Source organism: Nanorana parkeri, unplaced genomic scaffold (assembly GCF_000935625.1).
Source record: "Nanorana parkeri isolate BGI_ZX_2015 unplaced genomic scaffold, ASM93562v1 scaffold962, whole genome shotgun sequence".
Taxonomy (NCBI): domain Eukaryota; kingdom Metazoa; phylum Chordata; class Amphibia; order Anura; family Dicroglossidae; genus Nanorana; species Nanorana parkeri.
Window position 1 is genome coordinate 569274 of NW_017307230.1, and position 18443 is coordinate 587716.

An 18443-nucleotide genomic window follows, 5' to 3' on the forward strand; every position below is an offset into this window, starting at 1 on the left:
GCTCAGGTTTGGACTGCATGTTGAGGACTGGGTTCTGACTGGGTTCAGAGGAGCCCAGGTTCAGACATAGTTTGGACCAGCTCAGTTTGGACTGGGCTTGGAGAACTTCAGCTTCGGACTAGGTTTGGAGGAGTTCAGGTTCAGGCTGGTTTTGGAGGAGTTTAGGTTTGGACTGGGTTCAGAATAGCTCAGGTGTAGAACAGGTTTGGAGGAGCTCGGGTTTGGACCAGGTTTAGAAGAGTTTAGGTTTGGACCAGTTTCAGAGGAGCTCAGCTTCGAAAGGGGTTTGGAAGAGCTCAGGTTGGGACTGGGTTAAGAGGAGCTCAGGTTTCTGATCAGGTTCTGATTGAGTTTCAGAAGAGATCAGGTTTGGACCGGGTTTGGTAGAGCTCATGTTCAGAGGAGATCAGGTTGGACTATGTTCATGGAGAAGATTAGCTTTGTATTGGGTTCGGAGGAGCTAAGGTTCAGACCAGGTTCAGAGAAGCTCAGGTTGGGACTGGCTTTTGAGGAGCTCAGGTGTGCACCAGGTTCAGATGAACTCAGGCTCAGACAGAGTTCAGAGGAGCTCAGGTTTGGAACGGATTCGGAGGAACTCCTGTACAGACCAGGTTTGGATTAGCTCAGGTTTGGACCGGGTTTGGGAGAGCTCGGATTCAGAGAAGCTCAGGTTTGGACTGGGTTCGGAGGAGCTAAAGTTCAGACCAGGTTCCGAGGAGTTCAGATTTAAACTCGGTTCAGAGGATCTCAGTTCCGACCTGCGATTGGAGGAGCTCAGGTTTGCACCAGGTTCAGATGAGCTCAGGTTTAGAGGAGCTCTGGTTCAAACTGGGTTCGGAAGAGCTCAGGTTGGGACTGGGTTAAGAGGAGCTCAGGTTTCTGATCAGGTTCTGATTGAGTTTCAGAAGAGATCAGGTTTGGACCGGGTTTGGTAGAGCTCATGTTCAGAGGAGATCAGGTTGGACTATGTTCATGGAGAAGATTAGCTTTGTATTGGGTTCGGAGGAGCTAAGGTTTAGACAGGGTTCAGAGGAGCTCAGGTTTGGAGGAGCTCAGGTTCGGACTGGGTTTAGAAGAGTTCAGGCTTGGACTGGGTTTGGTGATGCTCAGTTATGGACATGGTTCCAACAAGGTTTGGTCCCAACCAGAGCTAATCCCTCTTGCGAAATGCAGATGAAGGCACAGACAAGTGCAGAGACACTCAAAGGTCCGTGACACTTATATGTGGTTGGTCTCCATTGAGGCAGAACTTTATGCCATCAGTCCCCCGTACCTAATATTTAATATTCCATCTGGAACCATTAAAAGTCCATTCCAGTTTTTTTTGCGCCATTTGTATATGAAATGTTTTATTATATAAATAAAGAGCAGCAATCATAATATAATGAGAAAGTCCAATCTAAGGTAAACCTGTGGACGTTGCCGCTCCCCCACTTCTGGCCTCTCTGGGAAATCGGGGCGCGTGAAGCAGCCGGAGGGAGGCCGCCGCGATAACAGCGCCATGTCAGGTGCTGAGTCTGCACCGTGTTCTCTCCATTGTGTTCCCGGGAGATTTGTGTGTGAGAAGTTTTGCTATTTGTGCGCTGCTCTCGGAATCTCTCTCTGCGATCTCCGCGTCCCAGACTTTACCTCGCACTATTGTTCCCCACTTCCCCCCTCTTCCTATCTGCATCGCTGTACAAACAGGCCGGCCGCTTTCCCCACGCTGAACTCGGCCTCCGCAGTTCCTCGGCTTCTCTCGATATTCACACTTCAAAACAACAACAGTACACATCCCACCATTAATTAACACGTGTTACAATGTTTTCCCACGCAGCTCAGTCCTGAATATACACATTCTCTGCTACGCAGCACAGTCCTCTCTGGGAGCGCAGAGGACCTGATTCTTCTCTGCCTTGGTTCAGTAACACTTACAGGCAGGGCCGGAATTACTCTCTCTGCTGCCCCAAGGCCCCCACTGCTGCCCCTCTACTCCCTGCTGCCCCAAGGCTGCGCCTTGGTTGGCCTTGTGGGCAATCCGGCCCTGCTTACAGGTCTTGTCCCTCCCCCAGCCTGCGACTGGACAGTGAAAGGAATAGCAGAAGACTGATGAGCTCATCTCTCTGCCACTTTGCTTTCACCTCCTATCAGCATGCATCTTGCACTGCAGCACAACTGACTGGCTCCTTCTGCTGCTTCTCCCTCCCCCTAATATGAGCTCTGCTGTACAGGAGGGGGCAAGAAGTAGATACCCGGTCATTTCCTTTCACTGCTTGCATTAAAAAAAATACATAATGAATACAGTGTTGCAGTTTAATATCGGCCTGGTCAGTCCACAAACGTCTATTTCAGCTTTGATAAATGCCAGAGAGGTAAAGCACAAGGAAACGCCAACTGACTGACGGACTGACTGACGGACTGACTGACGGACTGACTGAGTGACTGACGGACTGACTGACGGACGGACTGACTGACTGACTGATTGACGGACTGACTGACGGACTCACTGACTGACGGACGGACTGATTGACGGACTGACTGACGGACGGACTGACTGACGGACTGACTGATTGACGGACTGACTGATTGACGGACGGACTGATTGACGGACTGACTGATTGACGGACTGACTGACGGACTGACTGACGGACTGACTGACTGACGGACTGACTGATTGACGGACGGACTGATTGACGGACTGACTGATTGACGGACTGACTGACGGACTGACTGACTGACGGACTGACTGACGGACTGACTGACGGACTTACTTTGGACTGACTGACTGACGGACTGACTGACGGACTTACTTTGGACTGACTGACTGACGGACTGACGTTTTGTTTGCTAGAACACTTCGTATCATAAACAATTCTCTATTTTTTTTCTTTCATTTTTTTTTCACTTTTATTTCATCCATCTCTTCTGCAGCCTCTTTGCAGCCACTTCCTGTCCACGTGCACCCCAGCGATGGCTGCATGACATTTCTCAGGGCAGTGACAACATGTGTGTTGAAATGGCCACTTGTAGTTCCCATCGGGAAGTCCATGTGACAGGGTGACAACACGGGAGCACAACTGGGAGACAGGGGGCAGAGCATTGTCACCCTATAACAGGATGCGCCTGAACAAGGACCTTCATGGCAGGATCACCAGGGATTATTATAACGGAAGCTGCAGATTTAAAAAAAAATTGAAAATAACTTTTGTAATGACATCGGCATGTTAAAGATTATATCAGACTTTAGTGTTTGGGTTTACATCGATTTTAAATCCCCTAGATCGCCTTGGGGGGCTCAAGTGGCCGATTAGTTGGTTTTGGCGCAACAACTTAGCCACCGAGAAAAATATCAGTATGATCGTTCAATTGATACGCTGTTGGTGTAAAATAATAAACTAGGGGGTTAGGTTAAGTTTAGGGTTGGTTAGGTTTGATTAGGTTTAAAGTGGCACTCCGGGTAGGGTTGCCGCTTGTCCAGGATTCACCCTGACAGTCCAGGTTTTGAATGCTGTGTCCGGGTTTCATGGCAGCTGAAACCCGAACACAAGGTGTCATGGAGAAGCGCTACTTACCTATGAATAAGCCGCCACTCGTTCTCCCCCAAAAATGTCCATGCGTCGCCAGAGTGTTCAATGGAAGACTACCTAACTCCGGATAGTCATAAAACCACCAACCAATGCCGTGTCCCCTGCATTACTTAATGGTATCTCCAACCGACCCTGACATCCCTACAGGACACAGAGGCAATGTAGGGGTTGGTGGGACAAACCAAAGAGCCCAACAGGAACCAGGAATCTGAGGCTTTCTGTAAGAGTCTCCAGGCAGCTAAAACAGAGCAGATCGGTGACAGGAGAGGTGTTTACTGTCTTCTTTTTCATGAAAACATTTTGGAATGTTCACTTTTAAAGACCCGAACCCTTTTGTGTCGGAGAACAATGCTCTAGTCTTCTGTTTGTATTGGAGAAGAATCGCAGGAAGTTGAGCCCAAATGATAACTGGTCATCTGTGATTTATGAGTTGGATGCTGAACCAGCAACATACAAACATTCCCCCGTGGAATTCCACCCCAGAAGTTGTGCCCTAGAAGTTGGCACAGAACAACCCAAGAGGTGGTGGTGAGCTCCAGATCTGGTTTATGAGCCATCACGGTGACACCGTGGCTAACATCAATCTCTTGCGTAGAATAGAACAATGGAATTCACACGGGGGGAAGGGGGGTTAGGCTTTGTCATCTTCCATTCCCAGAGTTACTCAGACTGTGATTTCCTCAACCAGAGGCCATCGCTGAGAGCTGAGTTCTGAGGGTTTCCTGTACTCGCAGTCCTGCTACGCCTTTTTCCTCTTTCCATGGCCAGATCCCAGAAAGCTGTGGAAGTCAGAGGTGGCTGACGTGAGAACGCCGGAGAGAAGCAGGGCGCAGGAGTTATGGAATAATCCAGAAACATCCAGTCCCACGTTCTTCATCGTCCGCAGAGCTTGGCAATTGGAGATGTCTCTACTGCTGAGATAACACGAGGACCAGCTGGGCTTGGGAACCCCTTCGCTCCGTTGACCTTGTGGCAAATTCTGGGAACCTGTCTTGTCGGGAGTAGACGGCTCGGAATCTTCTGGAGTCAACATCATAATCACCATCAACATCTCCAGCATCAGATTGAGTTACAGGATTATTATTTTGGGAATATCTCATGAGGATCTGTTTCTAAGGACCGTGCCCGGGCTATATGAAAGATGAGGATCTAGTATTGATCTCTGGACACGTGGATCAAGCTGGGCGATCTTCACCTCTGTGCCACCGCTGGGACAATGCTGAGGTTCCTCCTGGTCCTGGGTCTCTTCTTCACTTCTTTACTTCTAAAAACAGGTAAAACCCCCCTTTAGTTTCTGTAGGAACATGAAAAAAGTGTCCATGGTAGATGAGCCTGAGGGCTTCAGGTGGCTATGTGTGTGTTTGACTGAAAAGATCAGGCCCAGGCAGGACAAGTGGGAAGAGGAATCTGTAGGTTTCAGCAAAATGTAGCCATTTTAGGGGAAATGCATTGGAGTCAAGGGGGATGGTGAAGCTATTGGTGTTTTTTGGTGGTTTTTAAGGTTTCTGTTGGCTTTAAAGGACTCCTGAGGGTCAGGGAAGCTCCTTGATCTGTTCTTCTACCCAAAAATATCCCCTCTTTCACCTCATTATTTTATATTTTTACTTCAAAGAAAGAAAACACTGAAATCACTAAACTGAAAACACTGAAACGCATCAATGGGCGTCAGTGTGCATTGTTACGTGTATTGACGCATGTTAAAGACACATGATGACATACCTTATGATGCATTTCCATTGGGTTTCGCATTGGGGAAAAAAAAGGCATAAGGGTGAATCTGGAAGATAACTGGATGTAGCATTGTATGTGATTGCGCAATACCACAACATTCGGCAGTTATTTGAGGATACAAAGCCCCGTGTAGCTTGTACCATGGGGATCCCATTGAACCATACCTTAGTGGTCCACCCCATGTCTTCCATTAATCTGAGGTAGACTTAGTCACCCCAATAGTTATTTTTTTAATTAATTAATTTCAATATAGTGTTTGTTTTTTTTACCCTTGGGGACATAAAGAACTTTTACTGCTGTTGGGGCAGCAGCCTTGGGCACACTAATACATACATACATACATACATGTATGCCCATTAGATCATGGAGCTGCCCATTAGATACATGTATGCCCATTAGATCATGGAGCTCTCAGTTGGTCAAACAAAGCGATATTAGAACAATATCCCCCCACTTCGTATCCAGCTTTAAAACACAAGAACAATCATATGGATCAAACCAACCTACCCCCTGTTGGTAATATACACCGATCAGCCATAACATTACCACCACTGATAGGTGAAGTGAATTGCAATGCAGTGTGGTGCTTTGGGCAATGTTCTGCTGGGACACCTCGGGTCCTGACATTCATGTGGATGTCACTTTGACACGGACCACCGACCTAAACATTGTTACTGACCAAGTCCCCCCCTTCATGGAGACAGTATTCCCGGATGGCAGTGGCCTCTTTCAGCAGTATAATGCATCCTGTCACATGTTCAGGAATGGTTTGAGGAACACAACAACGAGTTTGAGGTGATAATTTGGCCTCCAAATTCTTCAGATCTCAGCCCAATCGATCATCTGTGGGATGTGCTGGAAGAACAAGTCCGATCCATGGAGGCCGATCACCTCACAACTTACAGGATTCAAAGGATCTGCTACTGACAGCTTGATGCCAGATACCACAGCACACCTTCAGAGTTCCAGTGGAGTCCATGCCTGGACGGGTCAGGAAAAAAGTGGCCTACTCAATATTAAGCGGGTGGTCATAATGTTATGGTTGATCGGTGTATATGGTGGAGATGTTGGTAGGTTACCTCAGTTTGTTTCATTTTCTTATTGACTACAAGCTGATTGAAAGGTGTTGAAGTTCTTGATTTCCAGACATCGGTGGAATTTTAACTTTGACAACTTTACTCATCTGCTCAGTATGACCAGTAAGATATATACGGGGAAAATCTTCCTCCAAAGAGTATTGGACTAATGGAATCTGGTGTCGGAGATCAAAGCATTTATCAAATCCAATGTACAGAAGTCATCCCCTTCTTATATGTCTTGGATATTCCAACAGAGAGATCTCCCGGCCATAATCCTTGACTGCTGATTAGTTGATTAGTGAACTGGTCTGGGTTTGGTTCTGTTGGAGTTTTGCCCGAACACAGCCAGAAATCTGGATTCATCCAACCAAAACCCAAGGCTGCCTTTGCCCAAGCAACCAATGACGGGGTGTGAGCATCCTAGCAACATTATGGTTGCTAGGATACTAGTGGCTGGGCTGCACGGCGTTGTTGCTTTCTAGCACACAGGCAGGCACACATAGCAACCAATGACCAATGACGCTGTGGGGCCACTAACATTTTAGCAATGACCTTGTGTAGTCCACACAGCATTATTTGTTCCTGAGATGCTGGGGGCCCCACAGCATCATAAGTTAATATGGTGCACCCACCTGCATCCTAGTGAGCAATGACGCTGTGCGGGCCAACCACCAGTCATCTGATGTCATGCTCATTGGTTGCTAGGACACAGATAGAGGTTTGGTGGACGGGCAAACTGGCCAAATCGTTCATCTTTTAGGCAAAATGTTGGCAGCTTGGCTTCATGGTTGGACTCATGGTTGACCCAATCCCTGTTCCTCACTCCCTGGGAGGTTTGGGTGTTCCCGCCCACCTTTGTGTGTTGCCATGTATATCCCCCTGGGTAGCTACTCCAATAGATGCAGAGGAGGACTTGGCAGGGGGTAGAAGGGCATTTGCACCCTAGGCCAAGATAAATTATATATGTTGGGCTGGTGGCCCTAAGTGCCCTAAGTGGTGATACCTCCCCATTCAGACATCAGTCAAAGAACGACCCGGAGTCAGTGACCCCTCCCCCCCCGGTGGGCATTATATGGTGTAGCTGCCTGTTCCCCATCAGACCTGCAACCACAGCGCCCGACAGAGGGAAGTCTCTGACACCAGAACAAGTGTCCCCATTGAAAGATTTCCCATCTTATCCTGTTCTGGTGACAACCCAAATCTTGGATAGAGGGAAGGATCAGAACCCCTGTCTGGTTTTTACTGCCATCCGAGGCTTAATTGAAGAGATTTCCCCTCACTTCCTGTCCTGCTAACAATGGTTTCATCAGACAGGAAATGAGAATAATTCTCCAAAGCAGCACAGCCCGAAACTAAAAAAGGGATTAGTATTTGTGTCCATCCAGTCCTGAAATTTAAACAGCTCTGCCACACAGGAAAGCCCTATGTGGCAGGGCAGGAGACCGGATTTTTCCTTCCTGTAGTTGCGCAAAACACTTACCGTTTTCCTCCCCAGCCCCGTGATTGGGCAGTGAGAGGAGAAGCAGCAGCCTGATGAGCTCATCTCTCTGTCACTCTGCTTTCTCCTCCTATCAGCGTTGCCTCATTGTGCTGCTTCTCCCTTTCCATGTCTGAGCTTTGCTGTACAGGGACTGCAAAAGCCTGATACCAAGTCAGGTATTTACACTGCTTGCATTGAAAATGATAATACGTTGGAGGATGTATTGGTGAATACAGCGTTGTGTCTTTTATATCTGTCTGCAGTCCAGCTTTACATGGGCTCTGGCAGGGTTGGGGGCTGGGCACTGCTTGTATTTTTGCCTTCGTTTCTGATTGTGGTTTGTCTCCCGCAGGGGCAGTTCTCGATGTCACGCTGGTGTCAGTTGCCTCCGAGCACCGCCGGGCCAATTTGACTCTGTCATGTATCACCGGAGAGCGGGAAATGCAAAGTTCGGACTTGAGCATTGAGCGGGATAATACCATCGTGAAGATCGCTCCCATAGCGCCCTCCCATACCAGATCGCATGACAATGAACTGCAGGTCAGATTCACCTCCAAGGCCTTGGTGGGAGTGTTTTTTTGCATCGCCAAGGGCCCGACTGAGCAAACCAAAATCCTCTACCCCTACAACAGTCCCTCTGGTAAGTCTCTGTACCGTCCTGTCACAGCTTGTGCCCACTTCCGAGCAACGGCTGGCAACCTTGGCACTAGAGTTGCCACCTTTTCTTTAAGCGAAACCCGAACACTCAAGCGACGTGTAGACATTTTTTTTTGGAGAATGAGTGGCGGCTTATTGGTATGTAAATAGCTTCACCCATTCATATGTAAATATCATAGTTGACACTATTTTCAGTGGGGGACCAGTAGCCCCTATCCTAATTTTGGTTGCCCCTGTCTGCCTGACATCTTGTGTCCGGGTTTCTGCTGCCATGAAACCCGAACACAGCATTCAAAATCCGAACTGTCCGGGTGAATCCTGTACAGGTGGCAACCCTACTTGGCACCCCCAGCTGTGGGGAAACTACAAATCATGTCATGCCTTTGTAAGCCATGTGTAATTCATCATTGGACTTGTAGTTCCACAAGAGGGTTACGTTACCATTAACCTCCGCTTCCCAGTGACAGCCCTTGGACCCTGCGTCACGTACTACAGACCCCTGCATCATTTACTACTGACCCCTGACCCTGCGTCACTTACTACTGACCCCTGAACCCTGCGTTACCACTGACCTCTGAACACTGTGTCACTTACTACTGACCCCTGCGTTATTTTCTACTGACCCCTGAGTCACTTACCACTGACCCCTGTGTTACTTCTGACCCCTGAGTCACTTACTACTGACCCCTGAGTCACTTACTACTGACCCCTGAACCCTGTGTTATTTACTACTGACCCCTGCATCATTTACTACTGACCCCTGAACCCTGTGTCACTTACTACTGACCCCTGAATCACTTACTACTGACCCCTGAACCTTGTGTCACTTACTACTGACCCCTGCGTTATTTTCTACTGACCCCTGAATCACTTACTACTGACCCCCGAACCCTGTGTTATTTACTGCTGACCCCTGAGCCCTGTGTTACTTAATACTGACCCCTGAACCCTGCGTTACTTACTACTGACCCCTGAACCCTGTGTTACTACTGACCCCTGTGTCACCTATTACTGACCCCTGAATCTTGCGTTACTTACTACTGACCCCTGAACCCTGTGTTACTTCCTGCTGACCCCTGAACCCTTTGTCACTTACTACTGACCCCTGAACCCTTTGTCACTTACTATACTGACCCCTGAACCCTGGATGGTGATGTCCAGGGAAGACATTTTCACTGATGGTGGACTTCGCTGATAGAGGAAGGGTCCTAATAACAGGAAATGATTAGGGGTCTCACTGCAGAAAACAAGAGGAAGTCTACAGAACACCAGACAGCTGATGTCTGAAAACCACGGGGCCACACACGGCTCAAATTTTGGCCAAATCAGCATTCGAACTTTGACCAGTGTATGGCCAGCATAAGGCTTGATGTCTTCCAGGATTTATTGGAGATCTTGTTATCGTATTAGAATTTAGAATCTCAGTAAAGAGTTTCCGAAACCAAAAAAAACCAATAGAAACTGGTGAAAACCAAAGATTATGTTCTGCCTCTGTCTTTTGTGGTGGTGTTGAGGTCATGGCCTGACTTAAAGACACAACATTCAATTTCCATGACTTTGGACGTCATTGTAATCGTATTCTTTGGAAACAACTTTCCTTTAATCAGCATTTGCCCAGAGAAGACTGTACACAGACCATTCTCTTCTTCTGACGGGTGTCGGGCATTCCTGTTGTGATCTTCCCTTCTCTGATTGAGATTTCCTTCCTCTTCTCGGGGTCTCTGCCTTGTAAAGTAACGTTGATGGCATCTGAGGCCTGAGAGATGATAGAGAGTGGTGGCGGGTTCTCGGAGAAATCCCGCTTCACTTTCACAGTTCCTGGGATGGTGATGGCTAAGGAAGACATTTTCACTGATGGTGGACTTCGCCGATAGAGGAAGGGTCCTAATAACAGGAAATGATTAGGGGTCTCACTGCAGAAAACAAGAGGAAGTCTACAGAACACCAGACAGCTGATGTCTGAAAACAACCAGATTAGAGATTGTATCCAAACATGTACGCTATGGTGAATATTGAATGTTCAGTAGAGTGCGCTTGTTTTTTTTTTTATGTGAACCAGAGCCGTAGTTAGCTCCTTTTGCGCCTGAGGCAAGAACAGAAAATTGTGTCCTCTCCAGAAAATTGTGCCCCCCCCCCGTTGTGGGGGCTTTAGGGGAAATATTAGAGGTCTAAACATGCCCCTGACATTTCCCTTTTGAAATTGAAAAAGAGATTGAGGACACAAAGTCCTCTGTCCATACAGGCGGGGGAGAAACGGGGATCCGAGGAGAAGCTAGAGCCTGTGCCGCTCCTCGTCTCCCTGATGAGCCGCGGCTGTGTTGGCTGCCTGGCACCCCTGTTGCCAATGGCGCCCTGTGCTCACCTTGGCAAAAGGGGCAAGGGGGCGCAGCCAGGCCAGCCCTGGCTACGCCCCCTCTCAGCTGTGCCTGAGGCGAGTGCCTCACTCGCCCCATGGTAGCTACAGCCCTGATTTGAACCACTTAAAGTGTATGTCGGGACAAAAAAAAAAACATCAGTACATCTCGGCTCTTTAAAGTGTTTTTTTTTTGCATGGAAATGGTCTTAAAAAATCTTGCAAGCAAATGCTCTTCCTACATTTGCTACACACCGCTGTTTGCCCGGTCCACATCTAGTCGGCAGTGGTGGCGAACCTTGGCACTCCAGCTGTTCCAAAACTACAAATCCCAACATGCATCTGCCTCTGGGAGTTATGTCCGTGGCTGTCAGAGCCTTGCAATGCCTCATGGGACTTGTAGTTCCAAAACAGCTGGAGTGCCAAGGTTCGCCACCACTGGTCTAGGGGGTTGATTTCCAGCTGCGCCCATTAGAACTGACCGTCCCTCTTCTGGTGCCCATAAATTGACGTCCACCCCAGTAGTAGAGTGCTAAGTAAACTGTTTATTGAACATCTTCTGTGGGGAGAGAGGATAGAGGGGTTCTAGGTGTCTAGGGGTAACCATCAGAAGCTCCAGACTCACCGGACCTTGTAAAAGTAGCAATGGAGATCCACTCGACCACATCACATCACCACTGATGTACCAGACAGTCCAGATGGATGCAGAGATCACAGGAAAGATACCGACCATACTCTGAAGCCCACATAGTTCCAGGGAGCCTCAAGAGCCTGCACTGGTCCTTATTATCTTCCTCTTCTCATCTCTCAGGCCTTCTCCATGTTGGAGGCCTCAGGGAAACCTTTTCCCTCACTCCAGCCCATGCCCACCCCCAGGCCTCGGCCTAGCCTGGGGGGCAGACTGAACAGGACCCCAGCCCTAATCCATGGCTAGTCCCGACGAGAGAGAGAGAGCACATGGCAGCTCCCACCCATATATGTACCTTATCCCAGCATGCACCACTGGCTGAGAGGGGCCCAGTGATTGGCTGCTGTACTGTACACACATTACAGTATCCACCATTGGCTGTCCCACAATATGACAGAGTCTCACTCTGCCCAGGGGGGTGCAGGTAAGGCTAGACACCTGGGATTAACCATATAGTTGCCACTACAAATCCAGCCAGGCTGTCTACAGCCCCGGCCATCACTAAATGCTTAGTAGTCAAATCACAAAAGGTGTTAAATGAACAATTCAGCATGAGATAATAAACCAGTGCTCCCCAACCTTTTTATCGCCGTGGACTGGTCAACGTTTGATAATTTTACCGCGGCCCGCTGAGGGGGGGACGTTGATTGTTTATATTTTAGATTGTTTTGATTTAATAATTTTAATTTGTGCTGTCAGTGCCATTATTTTCTAATGGCACCACAGTCGTGCCAGGCAGATTGAGCGTTTTCCTGCTGCAATACAGCCCTGCCCGTGCGGTTGCACACAATCGCAGTTGAAAACACTGCGCGTTTATTCGCGTGCAGATGGGGGGAGGGGGACTGGTTTTCGTTTATTACATTTTTATTTACTTTGGAAACATTTTGTTTGTTTTATTATTTTTATTTTTTACATTTTTATTTTGTTACGTTTTTAATATTTTTTACTATTTATTTTTTAAACTTAACTGTATTGCTATTACACTGAAATTTGGATAATAGCCCTGCTAATGCGACATACCGATAGAGCACTGCACATAGGACCTATATTTAAATATGATTTAAAGCTTGAGGAACACAAACAGTAAAGACTTATTATATCATATTTGGTATTTTTGTTTAAGAAAAATATGGTGATCAGGGCAATCAGGGGCGCCTTTCCTAATTTGCTAACCAATCGCTGGCCAGAATGAGGGAAGCGCGCTTTCACTATCGATTCCTCACAGGCGGAGTGCATTTGGTATCACTCCGCCTGTGACAGGAGCCGGCGCCATAGAGGAGGCATCGGCTTATGCGGCTCTGCTCCCTGCTCTGCCGCCTCGCTTCCTCTAGCGCTGGCTTAGTTGGCACCGCTGATTCTCTCCCGCCTCTCCCGCGGCTCTTCAAGTTCCCCCTTATGCCACCACCGGCCCTGGGAATGGTCATAACTAGGTCTTTTTTTCGGGGTAGGTCTTATATTTTAGCTATTCCAAAAAATAGTACTAGGTCTTATTCTCAGGGAAACAGGGTATTTATTTTTAAACTTAACTGTATTGCTATTACACAGGGGTTAACAAATCCCCTGTGTGATAACATTTGGAGGTGACAGGTACACTTTATTCAACCTGTCACCTCCAACACAGGAGTTCTAGCAGGCACTGTTGCTAGAACTCCTGTGTGACAGGAACGAGCAGCAGCCGCTGAGGACAGAGGCTGAGGGAGGTGACAGAGTCTGTCACTACTCCACACCCCCGCTCTGAGCGCTCCACAATTGGCCCTAACTGAAATTCCCACCAGTGACGTGCTGGGAGGGCCAAAGGTTAGAGAAAGAGTACAAATTGCAAATTGGTGTCATTGGTAAGAAATATGAATGAAATGACAACTTGTAATATTTTATAATTGTCATGGTTAATACAAAAGAATTTTAAAAAAATGCTGCAGGCACGGAAAGATACCCGGTGATCCTACCAGAACTCCTGTGATCTCCTAACTTCCTGTAGTGAGCTGACAACACTGCCTCTGCTGCACTGATTTACCAACCAGTGTTGTCACCTATAGTCTTTAATTTGAGGGAAATAAACGAATTAGAGTATGGAACCCATCTATCAAACCCAAAATATTGGGCTGGCAGCTTCTAGACATTGGACTGCTGGAACCAGGGGTGGTGTGAATATGGAGAATGTTGGGCTGGCACCTTCTAGATGTTGGGTTGCTGGAACCAGCGGTGGTGTGAATATGGAGAATGTTGGGCTGGCACCTTCTAGATGTTGGACTGCTGGAACCAGCGGTGGTGTGAATATGGAGAATGTGGGGGCTGGCACCTTCTAGATGTTGGGCTGCTGGAACCAGCGGTGGTGTGAATATGGAGAATGTTGGGCTGGCACCTTCTAGATGTTGGGCTGCTGGAACCAGCGGTGGTATGAATATGGCTGGCAGCTTCTACAGCATCTGACAGTCCACAAAAATCCGCTGTCAGCCCACAGCAGGTCTTAAAGAGACCCTGTCACCAGACCATTTATTTCAACAAAAATCTTCTTTTACTGATGTTGTTTATTTGTAGAAGCCTCCCTTGTTCGAATATTCAAAAGCCCAAAGACGTCTGCCAGATGCTGCCATCTTGGATGCCAAGCAGGCTGAGACCTTTTACTCAAGTGACACTCTATAGTGTCCTCTGGGCCAGCACTGACAGTAATTAGACACTTCCATTAAGGGGTCAGGGCTGTGATCTTCTATGGCGAAGGAGGGGGCTGGGCTATTGAGGATTAATAGAGAATCGACTCTTCCTGGAGCAGTCAAATTTTCTAGCAAGTTCCAAGTCAAATTGCAAGTAAATGAAAATGGTAATTTTTTTTTTCAACCTCCCCAGAGTTCCAACTCAACAAAATATCGGACCTCATGGTCCTGTCTTCTAATATGTTGTCAAAAAAGGGGTAAATTAACTCTTTGAATACTTATTGTGGCTGTTTTTATTTCCTCAGCTGATCTGACACCTTTGAGAGTGACTGTAACCGTCAGCATCAACCAAGATGCCAACTTAGAGGCCAAAGTGACAAAGGCATCACATGCAGATATTATGTGGAAATATAATGGTAAGGATGGGGGGAGGGGGGTAATTTGAGTCTATATATTGCCAAGGCTATTCTAAGGCACCCAGAACCCCCAAACACCTTTGTAAAATATGTATTTTGGTCCTCTGGTGGGACACAACAATGTAAGCATTGCTTTAGGCTGATGATGTTATAAGTAGGGATCTGGTCCGAACCTGAGCTCTTCTAAACAGGGAAGGAGCCCCTGCAAACACGGAAGGAAGCTTCTTCTGCTGATGCCCAACCAGCTGCAGCTGGGGAATTCCCTGCCTGCAGCTGCCGGTAAGTTAAGAGGTGGGATGGAGTGACATTGTATGGCCACATGGCTCTATTTGGCCAATGACATTGACCTAATATGGCCATGTGACGATATAAGGTCAATGACATCAGCATAAGCATCCATTTATTTATGTGAAGCTGCGGGGTGGGAAATGCTCCAGCCTGCAGCTGATTGGGTAGGTGGCCCATAGCACTTCCCAGTTCAGAGGAGCTCAGGTTTGGACTGGGTTTGGTTTGAACTTGAGCTCATATCTAGTTTTAGGTATATGTAGGGGCCCAAGCTGGTGTGTCCCTCACTAAATTTAGTGTGTTTTGCAGCTAGTCTGTAACCAGCCTGAGCTCTTTTTACTATATTCTGGACTCTTCTGGTTCTCCTTCAGTCAGCATGTTCATTGATTTTGCCTGTTACTGCTGAGAAGGTTCCAGTAATCAGAGTGGGAAGGACAATCACAAAGTTGTGAATATTTGACTGACCCAACCAATCCCCGAGGTCTTTGTTCAGAGGTATGGTTTGGACAGACAATAAATATTTGGGAGCACCTTTCCATAGTGTACCTCATGGGCTTCTGCCTGGAGAAGGATGTCCACTTCAGGGGTGTCAAATTCAATTTAATTGTGGGCCGCATCAACATTATGGTTGCCCTCAAAAGGCCTGTAAAACTATATAAATGTATCTAATGTTTATCATAATTGCCTCTGCATTCCATTATCACTGGTTTTAGTAATAACTTAATACCTAGATCTGAAAGTAGAAGTCTAGGAAATGGCCTGGCGGGCCGGATTCGGTCCCTGGGCCTTGAGTTTGACACATGTGACTTAGAGTGTCTATGTACTAGGGCCTAACCTCAGCCTAGGACATGTGCTGGAGGCCCAGAACTTAAGCTGGATTATATCTCTGGAGGTAGCTGGGCTTACAAAGAATTTTCTTTCTGAAGAGTTTCATGGAAGAGCTAGGTGGAAGGTACTGTTGGACATGGTAAGAATGAGTCATCACACATTCAGATCAAGGTATTTGTTGACTGCGATCAGAGGGTCAAGAGCCAGACTGATTTGAGTGGTCTACTGCAACTCAAGAAGCTGTGACTGCTCTTACTGGGTCATGGATCTGTCTGGTTTCTCTCACAGGACCAACAAATCCCCAGGGGCTTATCTTAAAAGGCCTACAACTATAAATACTACAACCCGAATACATGTCCTATTCTTGTGTTACTTTTTGGTATTCTGCACTCTGAACCCTCTTACCTAGAATTTAGTTCAGCAGTAAAAGGTAAAAAGACTAAAATAACTGGTGCTCAACTCATTTTTCATCCCACCATACAACAAGAACCAGACCCTGGGATGGGAACCTTAGGCCTGTCAGACTACTTAGGAGGCCATTCCGCACCCAATTATATATATATATATGTATATATATATATATATATATGTGTATATATATAGTATATATCATTCTTTATATATTCCTCTCTTGGGTTTGCTGATTTTTACCCCGGACATCTGGACTCAGCGGCCCCAGTGATTGGTCCTCTAGAGTCAGCAGTCCATGCAAACAAAGCTTTGTTGTAATCCATTGCCATTCCCATTCTAGGAACGTTTTTCCAGAACACCTACAAGAACGAGATCAGTGACATGATCGCTCGGCTTACTCTCCAAAATGTGCAGCTTAGTCAGGCGGGAGTGTACAGCGGAGGGTTCACAGGAGCAACACCCCTGGCCAACGCCTTCTTCAGACTCATCGTACGAGGTCAGCATTAAGGACAATGATTCCTGTAAGCACTGGGCCTCCTGATTTCTACTTTTCTGACATTCTTTCACCTTCTTCTTTCCTCTCCACACGCAGGGTGCCCAGAGAACAAGTGGGGGCCATCTTGCCAGAAGGATTGCCTTGGGTGCCTAAATGGTGGAGTTTGTCATGACGTGAGCGGGGAGTGTATTTGTGCCCCGGGATTCATGGGAACCCGCTGTGAGAAGGGTAAGTCAAGTTCCTTTTAGATTCCGGGTATCTATTGGCTTTGGAGAGATCTCTTCTTACTTCCTTCTTTATCCTTAGGACAGGAAGTGAAGGAAAAGCTCCCCAATGGGAAACAGAAAGCAAAAAATAACAAAACCTGACAGAGGTCTTAACCAGACTCTATCCTAACTTAAAATAAAAGATTTTGGCTTCACATACACTATGGGGTCTAATTATAAACAATTAGCTGAGTCATTTGCCTTGAGAATATCTATGAACGTTCGCTCTGTGTGAATATGTGCCAAAACAAATGTTCTTTAGTTTATTCTTTACAAGTGGAATGATATTTTGAATATTTTCATGTAATATCACATTATGTCCACTAGATGGAGCTAACGGAGCATAGGAAATAAGTATTCATTTTCTGTGCCCCTCAGCGCCATCTAGTGGTCATAATGTGGCATTACATACACACACACAAAATCAAAAATACATTCCCGTGTTCGTTTTAGCATGTCAGCACAGAAGGAACCTTTATAGATATAACGCAGCAGTAATGGCCATGTGAATAGTCTATAAATAGACCCCTTTAAGTCAGCTACTCATTGGCTAAAGTAAACAACAAATAACTGTACACAATGAAGGAATGAATGGATACATGAATGAGCTGCTCTGTTTTACAGCCTGCAGAGAGGGGAACTTCGGCAGAAACTGTCAGGAAACATGTAAGAGGGACCAGGGCTGTAAGGGGCTCACCTTCTGCCTGCCGGACCCCTATGGATGTTCCTGTGGAAGCGGCTGGACCGGCGCCCATTGTCAAAAAGGTACAGAAGTCATTGTGCTCTCTCTCTCATTGTACCATATAAGATATTAATGAAAGAAGATGTTCAGTTTTGTATGGTCCATATGTGTAGACCATTCATGACGAAGACTGAAGGATAAACTCTATGGCCAAGAGTTTGTGGACCATCACACAAAGTATAGGCAATCCGCTTTCCCCCAAAAAAGTTCAGAGTTCAGGTGTTTCTAGTGGTTTGACCAGTTTGGTGTGGAGGACCTCAAGTGTCCTACACAGAGCCCTGACCTCAACCCAACAGGACACCTTTAGGAGGCCAACTATGAGCCGGTTCTTCTCATCCAACATCAGTACCTGACCTCACAAATTATTTTCTGACTGCATGGGCGCAATTCTCCACCTCAGGGTCTGCTGGCTTCACCTTAGAGTATTTAAGAAACCCTGGAGGTAAATACCTCCCTATGAATATATGCTCCCTATGACTCCCTATGACTACCAGGGCCGGATTTATTCTCTATGGTGCCCCAAGGCCAGGTTCCTCAATGCGCCCCCCTACCTATCAACCCCCTCATGGAGTGATCTTGGCGAGATGGCCAAGATCACATGTACAAAACGAGACCCCCCCCCCCCCCCCCCCCCATGGAGAATGGCAGACCTGCAGGCTACATGCAAGTGATCTCGGTGACATCGCCGGGATCGCTTGTACAAAACAAGCGGCGGCTTGTTGCCCGCTGTACATTTAGCTCTGCTTGCCCAAAGCAGGGCTAAATGTATAAAACAACTACCCGCCCTGCACCCG

At 47.1% G+C, this 18443-nt stretch overlaps 1 protein-coding gene across 2 annotated transcripts in view; it reads left to right on the plus strand.

Moving 5' to 3' along the window:
- The first annotated feature begins 4669 nt into the window (after positions 1 to 4669).
- TIE1 (tyrosine kinase with immunoglobulin like and EGF like domains 1) overlaps positions 4670 to 18443 on the plus strand; it is a 39129-nt gene continuing 25355 nt past the window's right edge. For both annotated transcript variants that reach the window (XM_018566610.1, XM_018566611.1), the window contains exons 1-6: positions 4670 to 4840; positions 8209 to 8496; positions 14511 to 14621; positions 16486 to 16641; positions 16738 to 16869; positions 17532 to 17672. In XM_018566610.1, coding sequence (XP_018422112.1) covers positions 4783 to 4840; positions 8209 to 8496; positions 14511 to 14621; positions 16486 to 16641; positions 16738 to 16869; positions 17532 to 17672 — 886 coding nt within the window. In that variant the 5' untranslated portion in view covers positions 4670 to 4782. The remainder of the gene's footprint in view (positions 4841 to 8208; positions 8497 to 14510; positions 14622 to 16485; positions 16642 to 16737; positions 16870 to 17531; positions 17673 to 18443) is intronic.